Source organism: Harpia harpyja, chromosome 22 (genome assembly GCF_026419915.1).
Source record: "Harpia harpyja isolate bHarHar1 chromosome 22, bHarHar1 primary haplotype, whole genome shotgun sequence".
Lineage (NCBI taxonomy): Eukaryota > Metazoa > Chordata > Aves > Accipitriformes > Accipitridae > Harpia > Harpia harpyja.
Window position 1 is genome coordinate 19046044 of NC_068961.1, and position 25254 is coordinate 19071297.

The following is a 25254-nucleotide window of genomic DNA, read 5'->3' on the forward strand; positions in this document are numbered from 1 at the left end:
CAAGTAGGCAAGAGGCTTCCCAGACCAAGAGGATGCTGATCTTAACTTGCTGTGCAAGACAGCCCTTTGGTATAAGGCACGTTGGTCAGGCTGTGGTTTGGCTTTGCTGGCCTCTTTGTAGCTAGCCCTCAAATGCAGTTTCTGCAACATCTCATGCAGTTGCATTAGCAAATACTGTAATGCAATATTCCGATGCAGCCTTTCATCTGAGGGATCTGAAACTGCATTTTAGTATGAAGTGCTAGAGAGGGAGGTAGTTCAACTACAGAAGTTAGCTGTCTGACTTACTATGCACAATCACAGATGGAGTCTGCAGCAGAACTGGGATGGAATCCAGATCTTCAATCAAAAGAGCTGACTTCTTGCATGGGAATACAAACTTCTTGTGCAGAATAGCTCAGCCGTGTGGTATTGCTTTGTAAAAACCAATGGACCATTTTTGAAACTACATGGAATGAGTAAGGGGTTAATGGAAGCTGAATGGCTTTCCATTCTTGGGTGATGTTTGTAAAGAAGCATTGGTCTTTTTTAGTAGCCAAATGTCTGGTGTGTTCATCCCTATCCCCCAGCATTAAAAATTACTACAGCATGCACGCAGATTTGTGTGCACCTACTGTATGTAACTTGTGTTCTACCCTAAAAGGTAAAAATGGGCATCGATTTATCCAACAACTAGTCTTTGGATAGGCATGTCTATTTACATGCTTTAAGTTTTGCAGCTGCTTATTGTAAATGTCAGTGAGGAACTTTCTTACAGGCAGTGAAAGTGTGTGATACAATCCAGAAATTGACTTCATTTTATATATGATTATCAGAAGCATTCCCTGACTCCAGTCTGCTGTTCTTTTGTAAGCCATGAATTTGCACAGAGGTTTCAGGAGATTATTTGAAGACAAGCAGATATTGCACAGGTATAGTTTGGCCTATAGATACTTACTGGCACTGGCTGCATGTGCTTCCATAGCTTCACTTGAAAATATGAAAGGACTTTTTGCTTTTTATTTTCAAATTTGTGATAAAGCTAGTACATGCTGTATCTGCAAGGAAAACATGATGTCTATTATATTGCTTCTGTTGGGCTCTGAAAAATGAACTATAAGTTGATGTGTGTGGGGGGGTAAGTTATCACTGTTTCCTGCTTGATGTGCTCTGTAAACTGCTGAGGACAGGGTTGACCAAGACTTTGTGTATTGTGGACTTTTGGTGTCTGAGTAGTTGCAGCACATAACTGTGGATTTAAAGCTGTGAGTTTAAACCTACTTGGGTGTGTTGTTCTCACTGGCTGAGGAACAAGCTGGGTTGCAGTGCTTGCTCTGCCTGTATGTTGTTAAAGCAAACCATTGTCACTAACTAGCTTGTCAGCCCTAAGACTGTGAAGTTGGACCTTGGTTTGATTTGGAAGTTTTCAGTATATGACTTCTTAATTAAGATTAACATCACTTTTCTATATATATTTTGTATTGCATTGTGTTTGGGAATGCTGTGCCTTTATACCTCCATCCTGTCAAATATCCTTCACCTGCCCTTCCCTTTTTAAAGCTTAATCCTCCCTTATCATGTATGGATGTTTGCATAGGCTTAAGCATTTCAAGGAAGAGAATGTCTTCTGTGTTGGTACAGCTCTCACTACAGTTGGACCTCTGCTACTGAAGCAAAGTCAGAGCAGGTTTGTGCTGTGTTAGATTTGTGGAACTGAACATGCTTATAAAAATAAAACTTTGTGAATGTATTTCGGAGCAGTTGCCAGTTGTCCTTCTTGTTCATGTTTTTGAAATACCTCACTTCTGTATAGGTAAATGAATTCTGCTTTGTCACTAGTAGTAAGTATGCAAAATACTTGGTATTTCCACAGTGCTTTACAGGCAATATGTCTTGCTCACCCCCTGCAGCTGATATGACTAACTTGTAAACTGAAACTAGAAGAATAAAAGAAAACTAACATCGATTGAGTTTCATTATATTAACACTTTGCATAGTTTAGAAAAGGAAAGTAGGTCACTTTCCATTTTTAATACCTTGCTTTATACTTTGCATAAAAAACCAACAGCTGGATTGCAGACATTTCATGGAAAGTTATACATTTCCCTGTAAATATGGATTTTAATCATATGAGCGTTTATAGAAATTACATGGGACTATTGTGTTTTTGGCCTAGGTGTTTCTTCAAAATCTCAGCTGCTTATACCAGTGACATGTTTTAGGTGCACACAGCTACACTAACTTCTGAACTCTGGTTTTGATATCAATAAATAAATAAATGATAAATGACTATTATAAATAAATTACTATGCTCAGCTTCTTGCTTGTTTTTCTGCAGTATTGTGCCTGTGTTATCTCTGCTCAGTGCTGAGGAGTGAAGAAGTAAGAGTTTTTTCTCTTCCTGTAGTTACTGAAGTTGGATAGTCTAGCATTTGGTTCTCATCACATTGCCTGCACAATGAGTCATTCTTTCTTGGTTAGGTTTGTTCCTCAGGCCAAGATTCATGTGATGTTCCCCCTCTAAGGGCAATCAGATTAGTCACCGTTTGAAATCTTGTTTAAAAAATAAAATGCACCGCAGGTTGATGCCTTGCTTACCAGTTACATGCTTTCCCCCCCCTCCCCTGCTTGCTGTTTGAGTTCAGCAGCATCATTATATTGAGAAATGTTTTGTAGTCATGGTAACTGATACTTTATTGGATTCCCACTGAAATTAGCATATTAAATTCAGGACTTTTGGTACTAGCAAGGAATTGTCTGTAAGGCAGGTGAATTTAAAGTAGTTCAGTGTGCTAAAGTACCTCTAGCTTAAACTTGGGCTTCTTTCATTATGCTGTTAAGAGCAAAAACTACATTGCAATTGTGGTAGTAGTTTTAACTTTGTGAAACATGCAAATTTAAAAAAACCAGTGGTGGTAATAAAAATTATTAACACGGATGGCCTCTTACGTTACTTGAATTGGACTTGAAGTATTTGGGGCATAAACTTTCCTTGCAGAATTATCTGTACCTGGAAATGTTTGATGGGGGCAAGATCTGATGGAGGTTTCAAACAACATTAGGACGGTGGCAGAGTTTCCAGACGCTATTGTGCGATATGTTGTTATGAAGGCTCTTGAAGTTCTTTATGTTGGTGCTAGAAGATTTCAGAGGTGATGGTTCATTGTGGGAAATAGCAGTCTGAAAGACTAGCCACGCAGAAAATACAAGGTGGCTAGATCAGAAGTAGGAAGAGAGAGGGGAAAAATACCTACTGTGTGGTTGTAAACACTTAACCTGGACGCTGATGTTAGCTGGCTAGGCTCCCTATCTAGTCAATGGACAGTGAGAGGAACTCATTCAAATTACAGTTCAGAAAACCAGTTACGTTTGTGCGCCGAACCCTCTTATACAGGAGTCTGTGTGAACAGTAGATGCTCATGCAGGCACCTACATTGTGCAGAATGTTGAATTGTATGAGTATCCCTGGGAGCAATGTCTGGTTTGTGCCTTGAGAGCGAGTCAGGGTTATGACAGGGTGGAGGATTGGAAGTTGGTGAAATAAATGGCTATAAACACTGTCTTAGTTCATAGATGAAAGCTGGAGTAGAAGGAAAGATGAATTAATGTTCCACATCAAACTTTGATTCTGGCTCTTTTGAACAGCGTTATTTTCCATCTTGTAAGTTGCTAACAGTGTTTTGATAGGAAAATGCTCATGAAGTAGGCAAAGGTGCAGACCAGTGGGGTAGAAAACTAGATTATCTGTAGAAAGTTCAAAGAGTTGAGTTTGGTGTGGTAGGGTTTTTTTTGTGAAGCTTTTTGTGGTGGTCTTCTGCCTCCAATGTTCAGCTGATTTTTACAGATATCAGATGCTCACAACCGTTATTAGTTCAAATGGTTAGTTTTCCTTTCATTCTGTGTGAGACAGATGCATGTAGTGTCTAAACAGACAAAAAATTCAACTTTGGATGAACTTTGTGGGTGTGGACAAGCAGCTCATAGGGAATGCCCAGCTTCCAAAAATTATTCGCAGTTTTGAAAAATGCTCAGCCTCTGCATGGCTACCTGCGAGCAAAATTTATTTTTGAATCTTGCTTCTGTTTCTATAGGAATAACCACTGAAATAAAATAGACCTGTGTTTCTTTGAAGTTCATTTGCTCCTACTGCATTGGCTTTCTCTGGAAGACAACATGACCGTGTATTTTGGCAGTTAACTTCTTTGGTGCAGAGATGAGTATGTTGGGTTAAAGCTTTAGCTGAAGTGAATCGGCTTGTATACTGTGAGGTGGCGACCTGACCCTGTGACTTTAGGTCAAGCAAGAGCAAGTGTACAAGAACAAGCAAGAACAATGTGGTACACTGTCAGCTTGCAACTCGGAAACCTTCAAAGACTTAAGCTTAAGTCTATCCATATGCATGTATTTTGGACTTGCGTGGACTTTGGCGCTGTGAAGAATGGATGCTATTGGGAAAGGGAAAACCTTACTATTATTGTTACACTGTAACTCATAAGGAAAGAAGCTTAATAATACTTTTCAATTTGTATGAAACTGAAAGAAACCGTTTTAACGTTTTTGATTTCTGGTTTTTCCCCTCACTCCAGAGTGAAGTGGCCTATTTGGATCCAAAATTGTTTCTTCACTTCTTCAGTACTTCTTTACTTTCCCTGTCACATATACTAGCTAACTTCCTTTGTTATTCTGCTGTCAACAGGTCTGAAAATATTTTAGGATGTTCTTAAAATTTCTCTTGCTAAACACTGTTTCTGGCCATCAGTGTGTTCCTCTATCATCATCATCTCCTCTTTCTCCTTGTGAAGAAATCTTTGGTTGCCTTTTGTCTCGGCAAAGGTGCCTTGGGAGGATGGAAACATAGCTTGTCCACTATAGCTCAGCTTGCTAGTCAAGCAGTCTGACTGCTGTTGACTCTGTTAAAGGACCACTTTTAACAACAGAGGGTGTTGAACACCACTGACCAGAGGGGATGAAGGAATATTCCTTACCTGAACCTGGGGAGAACACTGATTGTTTAAATAAATAATAATGTCTATATAATAATGCCAAATAGGAATCTGAAAATACTGAGAGGTTAGCTAATGTTGTATGTATTGTTCTTATAAGGTGGGATGGCATGGTTTGTTTTTACACAGAGCTTTTAGCTGCTTCTGATTTAAGACTTTATGAAAGTACCTTTTCTTCATACCAAAATATACCCATTTTTCTTGAAGTATACTTAATATTTGAGTGGCAAAAACACTTCTGTCCTTTGAAAACAAAAAAAAATTAAGAAGCTGAGACAGAATTACATAGAAATGCTTGCACTTCAGAGAGAAGTTATTGCCTGAATTTATGTCAATATACTTTATCTTCATACAGTCCAGGCAGAAGGACTTGTAGCATGTCTTTCTGTAGAGCCCCATTAGACCCAGCGGAACTGTGCTGGTGGGCTTGCAGTGACCGAGTGGAGGTGACAGCTCAGCATGTCAGAGCATTCGGAAGTCTGCAAAGAGCAAACGCAGAAGACAGTGGTAGGTGACGTTGTCCTTTCCTCCCTATACTGAGGTCAGTTTGTCTTCAACTATATTTTCTAATTGAAAATTTTAATTCAATGACAAGTCAGGAATCTTCTGCTGATGTGTCTTAAAAATAAGTGATTCTTTAGTAAAGCCCGCTGACGTGGCGAATTGGATGTTTAGGATCTTGGATGGCGATGGTTCAGTTCTGTCAATGTGTGGATATTCTGTAACTAGCTGCTTCTAGAAATTCTTGGGGCAAACTGTTTGGTGGCAGTAGTTAAAGCAGTCTGGGCTTCAGACTAGAGGCATGTTATCCCCTGTCTTTCCACAAAGAAATCAATAGGTCTGTAGATCAGTTGGTGTGTATCCTTGCTTGTTTGCAGTCTTAAGAGTTTAATTGTACAGCACTGCAAACTGGCAAGTGATCACTTTGTTAGTCAAGCTCAAATACTTCTAAGCATCTTAAAATGTCATAAACAGAGAAGCTATTGGTTTTGTTTGATTAATGGAACTACAAGCTAGCAACAAGAAATTAACAGCATCTGTGTAAAATGTTGTTCATTGTCAGCATGCTTCTGTGCAATACAGGCTATTCAATGTGAAATAAATCTTTCTTTAAAAACATTTTAAATTACCTCAAAGTCCACCAGCATGGAAAAGTCACCTGTAGATCATATAAGGCACCAAACTTAAGAATGACTAAGTAAGATTTATTTTTGTTTCATTCTACTGGAAAAAAAGTGCTTTGTAAATGAAGATCCAGTAACGAAAACAAAACAAATATTGCGGATGACTTAGATAACGTCCTAATCTGAGCATTCTGTTCAGTACAGAGGCGTGTTTGTAACATAGCATTTGTCAGCTGCCTAAGACTGCAACTAGAAAGTAATGATTTTCCTTAAATTAATGTTTTCATTCAAAACCCATCTATAAGTATGTATGTAGTCTGAGAACTGGTTATGATCACAATTTTCTTAAAGGATTTCCTATTACATTGTTCCTTAGTACATATGATGTTCTTTGCCTATGAAGGAACAAATGAGGAATATGTGGAGTAATGAAGTATCAAGACCATGAAAAGTTTGAAGTAGTTGTATTCTTGCCTGTGACTGGGTTTAAGGGAAGCTGCTAATTACTGCAAGGTTGGAGGAGGCTGTTTCTGTGTTTGGATCTTTACATGGAAAAATGAATTTGATCTCCTTGTAGGAAAGTACCTATTTTTACTGTTTTTGAAGAAAGGGTAACATAAAGCAAGTTGGGGAGGTTTCAAAACCTTTTTCTCTCCTTTAGGATGATTAATTTTGTAATAGGAAGAGTGTTCTGAATATGGAGGAGGACACTGTGCTCAGTTAATTCCTAAATCTTAGGTGGTTTTCAAGATTGCCTTGAACTGCTGTTCTTCGAGTCACCCTGTTTCTCAATAGCTAGGTTTTATTGTGGTTTTGAACACTGTGGGGCCAAAGGGCCAAACTGAACTTGATCTGAACTGTATCCTGTGAAACTCTGGTTAGTGAAGATGTTTCTAAATAAGTAATTATAAAGCAAGAGCAGTCGTGGACAACAGAATCATTAGAGGTAACAGTTATGATTTTTGAATATTGCCGGTAAAGCTTCAACTCTTCAGCAATCACTCCTTTTGTTACTAGATTTTAATCTAAGCAAAACCCAACCTTTGGCAGATTTGTATTTTTCATGTTACTGTACAAGTTTTTAGTGTCACTTGTTGTGATAGAAGTGATTAATGTCCTGGAAGAGAGAGGGCATCATTCCTTTTTCATTGCTTACGTTTGTTTTTTTTTTCACACAGCTATAGCTTTTTGTTCTACAGTAAAATTGGGATGTACATAGATAAAAATCGTCCTTCTTTTTTTTTTTTGTCACCTGGCTTTTGTTTTTATGTGTGAATAATATAAATGAAGGCAGGTGAAAATAGATACTTATTTTCACAGAAACTTCTTTTTGCTTATGCTGATGTTTTTGAGAACATTAGTTCTGTTCTTTAGCAATGACTAGGCTCCTTACCGTAGAGCAACTATCTTAAATTATCCTAAAGTACAAGAACTCTCAAAAGGGAACAGATGAATTATTGTTGGATTTCGGTCCAGTCTTGTTTGATGTTGTAAATCATTTGCTTGTATTTCCTGTCTCATACTGTTCCTCTAAAAATAGCTGAAATTGCTCGCTGTTTGCCCAGTGCAGCTCCATGATGGAATAGCCTGTTTAAAGTTACTTCCTCTCAGCTCCTCTGCCCCTCCTGCAGCCTGAATCCTCTCCCTCATGGCCTCCCACAACAGATGTTCAGTGACTTAAACTTTGCTGAGAGAAGGTATTTTGTAACTTTAGGAAGCTGATTTTCTTTTTTAAAAAAACAACCACCATGAAACACAAGCGAAAACCACCACCACCCCCCCCAAACCCCACCTCAAAAAACAACAACAAAAACTACAAAAAAACCTGCACAAGCCACCAATCTAAACAGAGGTCACAATTCAGAGACACAGAACAACCTGCAGCCAGTCCCTACATTACTGAAACTGGTGGGAAAAACCTCAAGAGCCTCTATCGAATGCACCTGGGAAGTTGCATGAGAAGATACTTTGCATCAAGACACATCTTCAAAATATAAGCTGGGTTGAAAATTGGTACATGGGGAGCTGAGTCTAACATTGTATCAACACAGATAGAGACAGTTTGGTTAACTGATGGGTTTTTCTGCAGGAATACAAGAAAGTCACATCAAAGAAACTTGGAATGCTAACCCCAGCGTGCCACAGGAAAACTGAATTTGAATGAAAACTCCTTGAGAACACCTTTTTCCTGGCAGTATCCTACTTTAAAATGATCTCTTCAAAGTGTCCTTTTACACAAAATAGCTTCAGTCTTGTTAAAAAGCAGCTGGACTGTACAGATTTATTTTGTGCGATTAAGTTACCATCCTAAGGGAATCTTTAGAGAAACCTGATTCCTGCTGTTAGACCATTATATTGGCACGTAGCATGCAACCAGTTACGTTAATGAGTTGAGGAGAATTACGCTTCTTTTCTTGTACAAACTAAAACCTTAATTTTGCAAGCAGCTCTCATGGAACTTGCTGTATAGATGTCTTTGCTCTCAGCCCTGGGATTTGATTGAACAGCCCTTGTGCTGTGAGCCCTTAAGTACTTAAGATCATGACAAGATCTTTTGAGCCTCCTCGGTGTTTGTTGCCTCTTACAGGAAAAGTAAGGCTGTCAGCCTGCAGCTTCTCATTGCTCTCCAATGAAAATATCCTTGGCCGCTTCTGTTATGCCCGGAATAGTAAAGGCAAGGTATTTGGATGGTTTATTGGACCTACAGGGCTGCAAAAGGAGAACTGGGATGTCTGATCACACGCATATAGGAAAGGGAATTTGGCTACTAGCCATTCTGAGTGATAGATCTGAGTCTGTCCACCATGGGGGCTATAGCTGATTAGGCTTAGCTGTTGTTACAGCTGATAGAAAGGCCTGTCATTTGCTGTCTTGGAACAGCTTTTGATCACCAGAAGATCTATATGAAGGTTCCTAACTGGTACAGAGTAAGTTTAATCATGTGAGGGGAAAGGGTGGTAGTGTAGTAGTATGGCACCATGTGCACTTGTGAAGTGAATTGTGCAGAAGGGATTTTAAGATTTCAAGTGTTCCTGTCACCAGGCTGTGAAGGCAGTAAAACTCCACTAGAAGTACTAGATCTCAGTAGGTATAAGCAGTTTTTGGCAGGGGGATACCAGCTGGTGGTGGTCTTCAGCTTAGTGCCAAAGGATTTGGGATTGATGCTGCTTATTGCCCCTAAGCCAAGAAGGTTTCCATGTGAAGCTCTTGTCTATAAAAGTTGTAATTAATACAGTGTGCTTTGTTTCCTTGCTAGTTACTGGCTGAAGCAGTGCTAGCTGTGGTATCAAGTTGCTCTGGGGTTGTTGCTATGGCCCGGGTGGTCAGTATTGTTTTGTTGAGGAAGTGCTTTCCTGGAGTCTTCTAGTGTGATGATCATTTCACATGGAAAGAGGCTGGCAGGCAAGGGCTTAGATTAAGAACAGGTCATCTAAAAATCTCATTTTTCATATCATCAAAATCTGTTCACAGATGGCGATTTTTGACCTGGTTTAGAAATCTAATGCAATCTGTCTCTGCATGAGAGCGAAGTGTGTGTGTGTGCATGTGTATGCACACATAAATACCTACGATTAAAGCAAAGAGATTGTTGGACAAATAGTGTGTCTAGCCACATCTGTTTTGAAAGAAATCCTATTTTTTTAATATATCAATTTTCTTTATTAGATATTTATGAATTTCATGTGTTTTTCTTATTTTCAGGCTGTGTGACCTATATACGTAAGTGGAAGGGAGAGAACATTTTTGACACTTGGCATATACTGCCTAAAAAGCGTTTATTGTTTTTAGGTTACTACAAAAGTACATAAGAATACTAAGCTACTTACATAATCTCTATAGTTGCACTGGTATACCGGTTCTTCACTTTTTTTTATTGCTTTTTCCTATTTGGAAAGGCAAAAATGAATTGAAGCTTTCTGTTCTGAGGAGCACATAGTATGTTTACATACAGGAATTATATACAAATGTAACTATATTCTGCTTTCAAACACTATGTTAATTTCACATAATTATCACACGGCTGTTTAGTAACCAGATTGGTTTCTGATGTGAATAGAAGTTTTCTAACTATGACCATTTTAATATTAAAAGGGATTATTTTTTCAATATATCCCTTTTGAGATATTGCAGTCATACCCCTCCCCTTATTCCCACCTCACCTCCAAAAAGCACACCTTGCAAAAAAAGAATTGCTTTCTCAACATTCAATGCTAATGCAGCTGTTTCTGTTTGGTTTAAATTCATGCATAGGCATAAAAGTTAATGTGCTTCTAGGTATTTCTGCATGTTTTAATTGATATTGAGTGGTATTATATTTCTGTTTGAATTAAAATTACTTTATTGATTATAAACTTGCTGGCATCTTAATATTTTACATATATGCTGGGGTTTGTGCATGAGGAGCTGCTTAAGCATAAATCGTGATAGAGAGCTCTGTGTGTACACACATTTTCCTTTTTCTGTTTTTGCTTTATCTATGGATGTTGAAGGAATAATGCTTTTTCAGAAGAAAGAAAACTTGAAATGAGTGCTTAAGAATTTTTTTTCAGAGTCCAGCATCTCTATTGGTATAGAGAGCTTAAGGGAGAACAGTAATACATTGCTGCTCTGGTTTTGCTCTTGACATGCTTGCCTACGAGCTTCTTAGGAGAGTGTTTTCCTGAATATGGCAGAAATAAAGTGGATTGCTGTTGGTTTGGATATGTTGCCCTTTTCAGATTTTAGGTATTTTGTTTCTGTACTCAAGTCTTTCAGCATGCACCCTGAAGTCAAAAACACTGTGGCATTGAAAGCTCAGCTGCTTTTATTGGGTTTATTTTTTGGAGGTAGTTTTTTGTTTGTTTGTTTTCTGAAATAGTTTGGGAAATGATTCTCCCATGCTATCTTGATAAAATCAAATATGTTGCTGGTAGAAGACAGCGAGCTAAATTTGTTGACATGTTACAAAGCCTTCCTTAATGCACTCAGATTGGCAGATGTGTGCTGGTGACCCAATACTTAGAAGCACAGGAGTAGCAAATTTTGTTCCAAAAGGTAGAAATAATGTCTGGCTTTTGTGCATTCTCTGCTTTTCAGAAAGTTGCACCTGGGGAAATACGTCAAAAGCAAAGATGACACAATGTCAAGTATCTAAATTCAATTAAAAATACTAGATGCTTAAAAAAATTTAAGGTGTCCAAACCTTAAGGAAATGTATACATGTATGTATATATTTGTTTATTCCTAGAAACATCTTCAAAGTTTTTTTTTCTTGTTTTACCAGTTATGCTCCCAAGCATCTAAGCAGTGCTCTTCTCTGCCATGTATGCAGAAGAGCCCTTTTTTCTTGCTTCCCTTTTATTACTAGTGTTTTAGCGGAGCAGGAATGTATAAAATTGGAAGGAACAAGATGATAGATGAATATGGTTTTGAGATATTCATTCCTCTTTTTCCAGCCTGTTGCGTTCCCTGTGCCTAGCTCAAGCTAAGCTATCTGTGCTGCCACGGTAGTCCATTTTTCAACTGTAGTAACCCAGTATTCGTGGGGAGAAGGTAGCAAGCCAGTGAAGTATTCAGAATTGTATAGCCTATTCTTCTAAGACTTGTCCAACATACCTAATGATAACTTCTCCATAGTTGAAATCAGCTCCTTGGTGTTGAGTGCATCACACAGTTAAATTAGGACCCATGTATATTAGAAGTGCAAGCATACACAGAAAGAAAAGCTATAGCAAACTTGAACTGATTATTCTGCCACAGTGGCTCCAAATGGAAGCCTTATGCTCCAGAACAAAGTGCTCGTGTATTTTAAATTGTCAAGGACTTAGACATCTTAAGAAACATTCTGCTGCTGCTTAGCAGAAGTGGAAAACTGAGGGTTTTGAAGGTGAGTGTATTGACCTTTTGTCTGCAAACCCTGTCCAAATTCTTTAGCATACAGGTACTTCACAAATATGAAGAGGGGGAAAAAAAAGTGGATCTGCCTCTTGAAAATGCAGTTGATGAAGATGCCTCTTCTATACAGATAGGTTAAATGATGAAATTCTTGCCCAAATTAAATGATCTCTTGCCCAAATTAAATGATCTCTTGCCCAAATTAAATGATCTCTTGCCCAAATTAAATGATCTCTTGCCCAAATTAAATGATCTCTTGCCCAAATTAAATGATCTCTTGCCCAAATTAAATGATCTCTTGCCCAAATTAAATGATCTCATCAACTCTGGTTGTTGAGAATATGGAAACGGTGCATGATTGTATCAAGTATTCTGGGCTTTCTGTTTTTTCATTTTGGTAGTAGCAGAACCAAAAAAATACTGAGCAAATTGTTCAGCTTCATTGTAGATGGCAAAACAGTGCCACAGAGGGAATGTTTTTGTCTTGGAGGAATCTAAAGAGCAACTGAAGCTCTAACAGAGCGCATTTGTTGACATAAAATGTCTGGCTAGAGAGTTGAGTCTTTAGCTATGCTTGAAAGCTTGACAAATTTTTCTTTCTCAACTGCTCAGTGCTGGAGGAATCTAAACAGCCATTGGCTGTTGCCAGCATTGGGAAGAAACCATGGTGGTGTCTTTTTGGTTTGGTTTTTTTTTTTGTAAGCTCCTTCTTAAGTCAGTAACATGATTAATATATTGGGTTGGTCAATTAGTCCCTTGTTCTAGTCTCAGTGGTTTTTCAGGGCCTTTTTCCAGTTTGAAGAAAGAAATTACTATAAAATGCCTTCTCCCTCTATCTTCCTTCTGTGCCCCACTTTCTGATATTGTGATAGTGGTGAGCTTTAATTTGCTGTACAGACTGTGCAGGCAGTCATCTTCTAGCAATGCTAAATGGTGTCTTCCTTTGTATTGCATTTAGGTTTCAATATTGTCGTCTTTTCTACTGTAAGTCTTTTTACAAAGAGGAGTCCTGAGTTTTCAAAATACAGTTCTTAGAGGGCTCTGACATGACTAAGTATTAACTTTAAGACTGTAAGTGAATATTGTGCACATCAGAAAACTGGAAATCAACATCACAAAATCCGGAATTGGTTTTGTGTGTGTGCGTTCATGTTGAAGTAGGAAGTAGAAGAGTGCAGAAAAAGGGAAACTGCATATTTTTTTGGTTTAATTTTGAGCTTGAAAAGTTTTGTCCCATTCTCTTGGAAGAACCGTGAGAATAGTGTGCCAGCCCCAGAGGAAGACTTCCTTATCGTTCTGCTATTGAAACTCTTCCTGTTGACACGCACGCTTTCTCTCTCTGGGGAACTTTACCCGGTCATCCAGAAAAGAGGCTGGTTTCATGTGACTTTAATGTGAGAATAGATAAGAGAAATTTGGATGCTTGGGACTTGGGCAGAGGAGACAAACTCAGAGACCTCAGTCTGTGTGAGGCTAGAACATTTGATTTGTAACTTGCTTGAACTTGGACTAATACGAGTAAAAGTTGAAGGTTTACTATGGCAGAGTAGACTTCAGTGTAGGCTGAGTGAGCCATCAATAATCCTCAATACATTTTTGGCTAGAGCTGCTGCAGTTAAACTATTGCTAACACTTCAGGTTAGTTTAAAGCCACATTGGGCATGCAAACAGATGTTCCAGTCACACCTTTGAATTACAGCAGAGACAGCTTTTTTTTTATATGATGTCTCGCAACTCTGAAGGAAGTGGGAAGAATGCTATCAAGTTGCATCAGCTGAGCTGAGAGCAAACTTATTTAGAAGAACTCTGAAGTGAGGCATTACTGTCTGAAGCAATGTTTTCATGTCCCTTTTCAATGCCTCTTTGTATGTTCCATGGTTAGCTTTAGAAAATGTATGCATGTACTATCACCCGTATACAGGCCATTTGTGAGAAGTGTGGATATGTGGCGTTTCCAAGAGCATGTCATGAGTCAGTTAGCAAAAGTGTGCAAACAGTGTGCCAGAAGGAGATCACAGGCCAGAAGACATGGAGTCCTGGGTCACTTTATGCTTTTCCTTTAAAGCTGAGGATGCAGGTTGGCTTAATCTTTCCTTGCTGTAATTCTTCAGTATTTACATGCACATGCATCAGAGTGCTGTTGAACAAATCTGCAGAAAAGAAAAAGTATGTCTTTACTGAAGATAGGGTTGAAAGAAGCAAGATGATTCTGTTAATAGTATGAAGCTATTTGGGAGCTGGAGACTGGGAAAGCATGTGTCTAGTAAGATGCACTTAAGCTGAGCTGCAGACATCCGATAAAAAGTTGTATTTGTTGCTGTCATTTAGAGTTCCCTTATCTACTGGCAAACAAACCTGTGTTCTCTTGGTCTGTGCATTTTTAGTTTTAGACTTTTATTTTTATTTTTATTCCTTGTATTTTTACCAGGAGAGAATGATCTAGTTCCCATGGTATGTGCTAGTAATTTCCAGGTACTGAAAGAGTGAAGGTAAATAAGGCCACGTGCATTGTAGACTTACATTTAGTCATTCTTTGAGAGTTCTAAGTTTTGTCTTTAGAATTAAACCGCTCATCCATGTAGTGCTAAGGTGCTCTAGCAAAGCCATGAGGAGCATTACCCAGTTTCCTGTCTGAGAGTTTTATCACTCTGCCAAGGAAATTTGGTGCTCAGCTTTGGTTATTAATGGACATGTAGAGGGGAGAGCTGTGGTTTTATTCTTGTTTCATACTCTCATGTTTTGTAGTCTTTGTAGTCTCTTGGTTACCCTTAGTTCCTCAATCCTGTCTCTCTTTTTTGTTTGGTTTTTTGGGGGTTTCTTTTTTTGTTAAATATACGATAATGTAAATGTTCCTTGTTGCGGTTTTGAAACAAATGTTTATTACAAAGAATATTCATGACTTGCGTGGTACCTTAGGCAGCTTCAAGTGCTAATTACCTCATCAAAGTGCTTTGAAGTCCAACGTGGTGAAAGGCTGTTGGCTGTAACTAAAGTGACTGTTCTCCATCGCCACATCTGTAGAGAGTGGTGGACCTGGGGGTCAGTCCTCATTTGCTGTGTTCTGGTAATGCCTTCAGGATAAAATCAGTGGGCTGGATCGGAAAGCTTTATTACCGTGTTGTATTGTGTTCCTGGTATCTGATGGGGGACTGATCAAAACCTAAACACAAATTTGGAAGGAAGCAGTATGCACCAAATACATGCAAATAAATCGGACGCAACAAACTGTTGAGTTGTTGCTGGCTACTGCTGAGCTCTAAACGCAGTGACTGTCAGGACCTGCTGCCTTGGATACAGAATACTGCTGCTAAGTTTAATAGAGACTTCACATTTGGGAAGAAAAATACAACGTAATACTTTGCTTTAGCCATGTTGCTGACACTGCTTTAGTTGACAGATGACTCATTTATGGATAAGTCTTTAATATGTAATCCTTGTGGGTTTTTCTTCTTTCTTGTCTTTAGGCGAAGCCAAAAATCTTCCTACGTATCCGGGGCCAAACAAGATGAGGGATTGCTACTGTACTGTAAACCTGGACCAGGAGGAGGTTTTCAGGACCAAAATAGTGGAGAAGTCATTATGGTAACAAATACATGTATACACATTCTGTTAACTCTTCTCATTCTCTGCTTGCTAAGTTTGTTTAATGTTCCAGAGATACTTTTTGGGGGGGGGGGGGGGGGGAGGATGAATATGATCCTTCTAGTTTTAAGAACACTAGTGGTAGAACTATTCATGTCATGATTCCTATTTCTGTATATGGGAAAATGTCTTCACCAAGGCAAGCCATATTAACTATTTTCCTAAGCCAGTGCTCCTTTCTTACTGCAATATTTGTTTTGAACTTCCCCAGGCTTTTTGGATCTCAGCTTAGAAGGGAGCACTGAACTCCATTTCGTGTCTGTCTATGCTTGGTGTTTTGCACTGGTCTAGCTACCCTAATGGGTGGAGTTAAGGATTATTATTTTTTTTTTTCCTGTCATGAGGCTGCAACTGAAAGGAGAGGTTTGAACAGAAGATGCCTGTCTGATTATCCTGGACACTTCCTGTGAGATTGTAAAAGCTAAATGTAGAATGAAACAGAACGAGAAGCATGTAGCAAAACTTAAAAACGTTTTCTCCTGGAAATCCCCAAATATCAGAAAAATAAAGGGAACCAGGCTGGGTGTGTATGTATATGCTGGCAAGTGAGGCTTTTTTGGGAGTTGAGGCTAAAGTAACAGCATGGAACAGTCAAGTTTATAACTTAAGATATAAAGTGGGAAAAGAGTGAGAGTTGAGTGATACAGTTAGGAATTTATCTTGTTGTTGCAAATAATTTACTTTAGGAAATAGCTCTAGACCCCACCCCCACCCCCTCAGAAGTACCCAGCGCATTTAAGAATGTGAGTCTGAGTAGCTTGAGGTGGGATTTATTCCCTTAAGTCGCTTTAATTGTTCTCGCCCATCGTTTTTTGATGTCTTTAAGTCTTTATTCCTCATCTCATATTCTGATATGGTGTACTGGGGTCCATAATGGAGACTTCTGTTTCTTGAGGCATTTAGATTGGCTAAACATAATCAGAATGATGATGCTAACACTTTCTTGTTTGTAGTGTACTATATTAAAAAAAAAAAAGTGAAAAAGGAAAGACTGATCTGTATGCTTTTTTTTGTTGTTGTTACAATAACTTGCATGCAGTGTCCCTGAACCAGTTGTTTCTCTAAGAGTGACTTTAACTCATTTAAATCCATTGCTGGGTCAACCAGCTGTAGCCCCCCTGCTCACAACTAGAAGTAGCACAGTGGGGTTTTTTTGCTGGATGATCATTAGTGCTTTGCAGGGGAGTGGAAGGTGGGGAGTGGGGGTGTATGAGAATAGTTGATATAATTTCCTTGAACTAATCTAAGTATTTTTCTGTCGAGAAAATAAACTCTTAGTAGTAGGAATAAGCAACAAGTGTAATTCCTTCAGTGGGAAAAATTCCATCTGTCTTTAGATATCATTATAAAGCTGAAGAGGTACACTGAGGCTGTGCAGAACTAGAAGGTTTCTGGTTTCCTGTGGAGCTAAGTTCTTTTCCTTAATTGAGGTGAATTCAGAGGAGAGCAACACAATGATCAGAGGTCTGGAAAACATAACTGATGAGGAAAGGTTAAAAGATTGGAATTGCTTAGCCTAGATAAGAGGGATGAGAGTAGATATAACTATGTAACTATATAAAAAAAAAACCCAAACACCACCACCCCCCCCGCCTTCCAAACAACAAATGCCCCCAAAAAACGTAAGAGGGAGGGAATTGCTCTGTATGTCCAGTATGGATATTGCAAGTAGTGATGGACTTAAATTGCAGTGGGGAAGGAATTTTAGGTTAAGGTTTGTTGTGAAGAAAAATCTTTCTGTTGTTAAAGATTCTGAAGCACTGGAGTAGGTTGCTTTGGTTTTTCCATATTTATTGCTGAAGGCTTTTAATAGGTTCTGTATAATCAGTCCTGACCAAAATATGGGGATCTTCCTGCTTTGGAACAGTGGTGGACCAGATGAGCTCTCGAAATACCTTTACAGTCCTATTTTCTTTGATCTAAAGGTTGACTAAAGATGATCTCCTCTGTCATTGTTTCTTCTCCCAGTGAATTCCTGTTCTCAGTGGTAGTGTGCCTTTTCCCTCTGTGAGCGTCTACTTGCAAGTATTATTTCTGAAAAACTTGCTTCTTCACAGTCCTTATATATCCACTTATAGACACTGATATCAACTGAATTTTGCATTTATCCATATAGGTGTTTCTCTGTCCTTGTTTTTCTGTTGAATAAAAGAAAAGCAGACAAAAATCCCAAATATATGAATGCTAAAACTGGGATGTCTTCCCAATCTGTGATTAGGAATTGCTCTTATTTAGTGAGGCATATTCAAACAGCTACTTAATCTTTTATGGCTGTGTTTACATCTATTAAAACAAGTGCATAGAATTCCAGAGGAAGATGTTTTTCAAATGATTTCAGCCCCTATGCAGTCTATTGTTTTTTGTAAGACTCTGAGATGAGCACATAGCTGAGGAGCCAGTCATGCTGTTACATTCTTTAATGCTTGTTTGTAAATTGATTCAACCCATTGAGTAACTGTGAATTATTGGGCAGGCGAAGCTTATGTGCCCTAAGGCCCATGTAATTTGTGTGAAGCAGAGAAATACCTGCTTTCATGTACAGTGTTTCTTTGCCAGGCGCTTGCTAATGTAATAGTGAAGCATGTGTTGGGTCCCTTTTTCTGAGGTATCACTGCTGCGATATGCAATGTTAGATGGGAGCAGAGATGTGAAGCTGGGCCAATGCATGACTAAAATAATTGAATCCTGCCTGAACATCTGTGTGGCTGGCATTGAAGTGGGTGACACAGCCTTTGACTACAGTTTGAAGGGAAGAACACTGGCTCTGCTCTGTTGTTTATGTCCATTTTCTACTTCCTATCACTTCACGGCTGACATGGGGGTGGCTTGCTATAAAGTAAGTTTTAAGAATTCCCTGTATTCTCACTCATACTAGTGACTCCCCCACCTTCCAGTAAGCTCAAAAAATTATTTTCATGTAGTCGGTGGAAAAGAAGATGCTTTTTGTGAATGTCTGAATTGAAAGGTGTTTCATATTCAGCCCTAGTACTGTTGACTCTGAAATGATGTCTTCTCACTCAGATTTGCCCTGGAGAAGCTTATGTTTTCCAACATATCTGCATAAAATGACTTTCTTATCTGCAGGAAAAGGCTTATAATTAAAGTCATGCTGAAACACTGTCTTGTGTACTTGGGAATTCAAGGGCTGCTTGCCCCCCCCTTTTTTTTTTTTTTTTTTTATTCAGTTGAGCTTTCCAGGCAGGCCTTCTCCTGATGTAAAGCTTAAATAGAACTGGCAAACGGGAGAAAGGAAGCAGTTATCTCTCCTTCCCAGAGGGGCTTGGATGAATGTCCAATTCTGGCTTGCTTGGGATATCTGTGACAGAGCCTTCAGACTCTGACTCATGATCTCCTGTGTTTTATCCTGGGACAGTGTAAGAAGTTGCCTCCCTTAGCTCTGTCCTGATGTTCTGCAAAAGATTTTTATTTTATTAGGCTGTGGCAGAGGCATGAGAAGACAGCTGAGAGTAGTAACCTCTTAAATCAACAAAGCATGAATCATTCAGAACTCCAAGAACTCAACCAGCACATCCTGTTGCCCAGTCTGGTTCACTTACCAGTGTTCCGAAGAGAATCTCTGTGAGCCTGATGCCTTTTAGCTAAGTTTGCATCTCAAAAACTGAGAGCAGCCAGCATGGTGAACCTTGACTCCTCTGTTCAGCAGTCAGGTGGGACTCATAAATTAGAATCAGGAACTTAAATCATTCCTGCCATCCAGCCTCTGTGGGCTTCTGTTAAACAGGATGGTGGCAGTGCTGCCTTGTGCTAGAAGATTTTGAGGGCTGCTGTGAGGATAACTTGGTAGTGTCTGACTGAAACAAGTCAAGGGTTACAACATGGGCAGGCCTTTCTATGAAACCACAGAGCAATTCTAAAGTACTGTTATGTGGGGCAGTTCAGAGTGATCCGAGTTCTTTGGGGATCTTTGGACAAGCACAGCGAACGCATGGGTTGGTCAGAGCAAGCTCTCCAGGTTCCCAGGAAGAGAATCTTGAATTCTTCAAGCAGCACTGTTTTCATAAACTCCTTGGCACAAGCTTTTAGTAAATTCTAAGAAGGTCACATGCAAGTCATAAGATATGAGGGAGCGGTCAGTTAGAGCCAGGATTTAATACGTTTCTCTGTTTTGTATTTGTTGTTCAATATTTATATTACCATCATCCACAAAGGCACTGAATAGAATTGGATCCATTCCATATAACCTAGCAGAGATGTACATGAAGGGACTTACGTATTTTATGTCCTAAGGAACATGTGAGGATTACTATTTTTTTAAATGCATAGATCTACAACTTTTCTTTAGTTCTGAGCTGCCAGTAGACAGCCTGACAAGAATTTTGCCTGTTAATTTCGTTTGCTGAACCAACTATTTAGCTTCCCCCATGAGTAGCTTCGAACTTCAGGTTCCACCATCCAGGACTTGTTCCTAGCTACAGATCTTCCCTGAGGATAAACTTTCTTGGCTCATTGGTGTTGACTGACTTCGCCTTTGCTGCTTGCATCAAATGTTTCCATTCACTTAAAGGGCAGTGTCAGCTGCAACAGGAAATCAAGGCAGCTTCTCAGATCATAGGTGAAGAATGGAAGGAATGTGACATCTCTAAATTTGTTTCAAGGATATGAATAAAGGCAAAAACTGTTTTATGTTAAGAATCAAATGGCTGACAGCGTGTGCATTAAAGAAATGAGCAAACTGTCTTGAGTCTGTGATTGTTTAGTTCTCCACTATTCCACTGAGGAATTTTTCACGTGCTAAACATAGTGATCAAAGCTTGAATGAAACAGCAAATGAAGCCAAAGGCATTTTCCCCACGCCCCCCCCCCCCCTTTTTTTTTTTTCTGGTCTCCAGTGAAGGTAACAGTGAGAACTACAAGTCCGCAGTGTTCTTGTGAGTGTATAGTGAAATGTGCTGTAATTTCATAGTTAAGGCTGTGTTCTCTTTCACAAGAGGTTTTTGTGTCTTTGTTTTAGTATTAGATCAAGTAACAAATTCAATCAGTAGCTCTCAGAACTTTCTCTAAGTAAATCTACTGCCATATTTAATGTTGTTATTTTTTAATTCTAGGCTTGCTTAAACCCTTTATTTTCCTATGTTTGGAGTTCATGACAGCATAGCTAAACTTTTCTTGTTCTGATAACATCTTGGATGCAGGCCACTTCCCAAATTTTAAACGCAAAGTTATTTCCCTTAGTTGCCAAAATTAGCTGTTGTATCTGAGTTGGTTCCATTAGTTACTTCCATATTCTTATGCTGCCAGCTCACCTCCTTGAAATAAAAGCTTTCCTCAGCCTGGAGGCCTTAAGTAAAGAGACCTTGAGCTGGATGCTGTAGTATGTTCTGCAGCTTCTCTCCTGCATGCTCCCAGGTCAGTTCTCAGTGTGCTGTCTGTGCCATGGCCTGCCATCTTCTGCACTTGACTACAGCCAACCATGGCTTGAATCCCTAATATCAATAGACTTCAATTCTGAAACACTCCAAGCCTTTAAGGGAAAAGGATAAGATGGATATAGGTACAACTTCAGCCCGGTCAGGTATAGTATTGAAGGCAAGGACTGTATGGTTGTGTAGGGAAGTAATACAGCTGGGAAATGTGCCAGGAAGGGAAGCAAGACTTAGTGGAAGGAGAATAATGAAGTGAGCCTTGAGACCCAAGGCAGGGTTTATGAATGAGAGCGTTTATCCACACGAAAAGCCACCCATGTGAGTAACAATTGTTGGTGTTGTAGGCTGCTTTGAGTGATTAAAAAAAAAAAAAAGTAAATGCAGCTGTAATGTGACTTCTGTTTGTGTGTGTCATCTTACAGAATATTTTGGGAGGTGACTAGGGGCCAAACGGCTGCTGCTTCAAGTTATCATAATCCCTGTAAGCCTCATTGAGCCAAACCAGCAACTGTCAAGTGAGGATGATAACTATAGCTCGTGTGTCTGTCTCTCCCTTCTGAGCATAGGGTTGAGAAAATGCACACTGCTTTATTTTTTCTCTGTAGTAGAGGTGGTTGTGGCTGTAACACAGCACTGTCCATCTGGGTGTCTCTGCACAGTGACACGAGGAGAAACTTGGATGTCTGGAAGACTGCAGTCTGTACTCTTAACAGTGAGCTTAAGTGGTATGTTTGGATTTAGATGTTGCCTTCTGTGCCATATACTTGCTGCTGCGTGTCCTCTGCCAAATCCGTGCTTCAAATATAATACTAGGTATTTTTAATAAATTGTGTAAGGAAGCTACCATGACGTCTGCCAACTTTGGCTCTTAGAGAGCCTGTCTTACTTGCCTGTTGTCTTGTAGCTCTGTATCTAGTAGGGGACTGAAGTGTATTCAGATTTTACTTGGCTTGCTGTATCTGCTTTGAATAAACCTTCTCTTCTCTATCCCACTCCCTTTACATATGCTGCAAAGCATAGTATAAAATGTATTAGCCAAGTAGTAGAAAAAGCTTAGTAGTAGAAACAAGCAAGTGTACTCCTTTGTACAGACTGATTTTGCTTCCCGCTCACGTGGCAATGTGAACTCTGGTCTTCAGTTCATGCAGCAGGATGAATCCAGTATTTCTGAACATTTTAAAATAGTCAGAGGATGTGGTGTTGTCTGTGGCATGTTAATAGTCCTTACTTTCAATCACAAAAGCAGTTTAAAAAAAAAATCCATACACAAAGAATTCTGGTTTGAGGGGTTTCATTATTATTCATCATGCAACTCTTTCACTTCATCCACTGAAGTACTGGTGCCAAAACAAAAACAAAACTGCTTTAGCGAATCGTAAGTATTGAGAAACAAGCACGAGGTTTTGCAATGCAGCCTGAAGCTCAAGAAATATTTCTACACTGAGATTTGTTTTATAAAGTCTCTTCCTCTCTGTTTAATGTTATTAATGTATAATGTTATTATAGTGATGATTTCAGTAGATATCTGAAGGTATGGAATTAAAGTTGCAAGTATGCCTCTGGAGTTGAGTAAAACATGTGAAAAGGAACAAATTTTGAACCTTTTCTAGGGGAAGAAGTTCCCATTCATCATGTTTGAAATGAGGATTCTCTTCCTTATTTGCTTTCATTCCACTTGATCTACACAGTAATTTGTTTCTCTTCTCCTTCCCTGTCTCCTCCTGAAAATATCCATTGCCAAAACACACATTAGGAGAGATTCAAAAATAGATACCTTGAAATGGGAAGGGCTCTAAGCTAGATAGCTGTATGTGAGTGGAACAGTACCTGGAGGGAAATTTTTGGTTTTGATTTCCTGGTATTCCTGCTCCTGTGAGTATTTAGAACAAGCAAGTTTTTGGTGAGGGGAGGGTATACCTGAAGACTCAAATCCATTGCACTATTCTCTGTGCTTTTACTTGACTTTTTTTGTGTTTGTGTCTTCTGTCATGTGAGTTGTGGAAGCACCCTAGGGAAAGTGTCCTGACGAGGGATCGATTAGTGTATGTGTCAGTGGTAGGGGCTGTATAAAAGCTGTGCATTAAGAGAGCCCCATGCTTCCTGAGAAAAGGATTGCTGAGGTAGAGCATGGCAAGGTGATGGGTATGTACTGGAAAAGATGAGAAAGGGATGTGAAGTGAGGGTATGTGGAGTAGAAGGCTACAGAGTCAGGCCCTTGTGTGCCTGAAATCTTGGCGCAAGGATTTAAAAATTGGTACAGGTCTTTCTCTGTAATTTCTAATCCTGTCAGGAAAACAGGAGAGTCACAAGAGACTGTGACTTAGGAACAAGCCCCATTTCATAACTAAAGAGTAGCTGATGTCCACACTGCTACTCTTCTCATCGCTGTGATAGCAAAACTAAAAAGATGTTAGTAAAACTGTTCTAAACTTAGTAGTCTTTAGTCAAGAAGCTGGGTTTGCAGATGCTTTTATATTCAGCTTGGAAGGAGCTGAATTGCATTTACAGTGGAGGTCTGCTGTTTCTGTCCTTGCATGATCCTGCTCTCAGCACTTATATTCTGTCACTTGTTTGAAGTCCAGAGGAAACTGAAATAATGACAACACTGGTCTTGTCTGTGCTTTTCCATTGTCACCATATTGATGTGCAGCCTACGCTGCAAGGTTGGGGAGGGGACCCTCGTTATTTCTGCTCCTCTGAGTGATTAAAATTTCTCCTGACCGTAGGGTTGGTTAATCTACAAGGAAAGCTTAACTCAAAACCTGGAAGTTGAATCTGAACTCACTTGATTCTGAAAGATTCCCAAGTTTTCAGCTGGGCTAGTTCTAGTATTTGTTTTGGAGGATCTTGTCAGGCTCCTGAGGGCTGTGTAGACAGATGCTGCTGCTTTTTATTAATTGCTATGTCAAAATAAAAGTACTCACTGAAGCCCCATCAGACTAATTCTGGCTTTTGGGAGAGAGGGTACGCTGAGGGAGGGATTTAGCTGTTCTTTTGGAAAAACCATTCTGGAGCCCTGGGGCTCACGCTCAAGATAAGTTAGCTTGGGAAATAAATCATGGAGTTTGACTGCTGCGACCTCTTGCTCTTCAGGTCTGGGTGGGAGACAAAGCGAGTACTGTTCTGAAGAGATAACATGGAGGAAAAGCACGCATTTAAGTGGAAGCTGGAAGCATTTGCGTGGTTACTTGTGATTCCTTCAGAAAGAAGATACTGTTTCTGCAGAGCTACACAAGATTGGGGCAGGGGGATATCGGATTTATCATGATGTGTATCCTTACAGTTAAAACTTTGTTGGCTAATTATCTGGTGCAGAGTGAGTGCACTTATATTGGAAATCTGCTTGCTTATATTAATTAAGAACGCAGTGCACCTCAGGGGTGTTACCTGACTGATGAGAGGTTATGAATCTGCAAGGGGTACAAGATCTTGGAGGGGGAAAGACCAAGAGCAGAGCAAAGCTTCTCTTCTGTTGACAGCGGCCACAAATAATGTATCCTGTGAAGAGTACCAGCCAGCAGGCGCTGCTCAGGCTAATAAGCCTTGTGCCTAAAAGTAGTGTCCAGATGTGGTCCCTGCATGGCTAAGTCAGCCTTCGTAGCATTTCTTCTGTTAATCAGTCTCTGATACCATGTATTGGACTAGATGCTTCCTGTTGTCCACTCTGCTTTTCTGAACCTCGTGTTTGTTTTGCTGTAGTGTGGTCTTAGTTATCTTCTGCCCCTGACCGTCACCAGTGACACACATTAGTAGGGGACTTGCCAAAGACCCCAGTTCTCTCTTCCCTGCTATTTCCCCCAGAACCAGCTAAGCTGAATTAAAGAATGCTGAGTATAAGTGTCACTTGTATTTACATTGCCTTTAGACTTCTAGTATACTGAAGTTTCCCTTGTATTCTTGATAGAGGATTGGGTATATAATCCACAGTTCATTAAGTATCATTTCATTCTAAGGTCATTAGTGAGTAAATTCATCTGTCGTGTTCTTCCAGCAGAAAGGACAATTTTATGGCTGAACAGAGTATTAGGGCTCGGAATGATAGAAGTGTTTTGCATGTATAATACACTAGATATTTGGGCAATGTTTAAGCATTTGTGTAGCCCCCTTGGGTTAAGCCTGTGCGTGAAAACTTGCACCAAATGATGTGCACAGAATGAGGCCCTCGAGGCTGCCAGCAGAAGCATGGCTACTGGGACAGTCAGATAGTTCCCAGTCTGGTAGAAGCTCTTTGTACCAAAGAACTCATGT

The 25254-nt window shown here is 39.6% G+C and overlaps 1 protein-coding gene across 4 annotated transcripts in view; it reads left to right on the forward strand.

Annotated features, from left to right (window-relative positions):
• Window positions 1–25254, forward strand: part of RASA3 (RAS p21 protein activator 3) — a 134321-nt gene that overhangs the window by 24412 nt on the left and 84655 nt on the right. For all 4 annotated transcript variants that reach the window (XM_052774129.1, XM_052774131.1, XM_052774130.1 and 1 more), the window contains exon 2: window positions 15445–15562. In XM_052774129.1, coding sequence (XP_052630089.1) covers window positions 15445–15562 — 118 coding nt within the window. The remainder of the gene's footprint in view (window positions 1–15444; window positions 15563–25254) is intronic.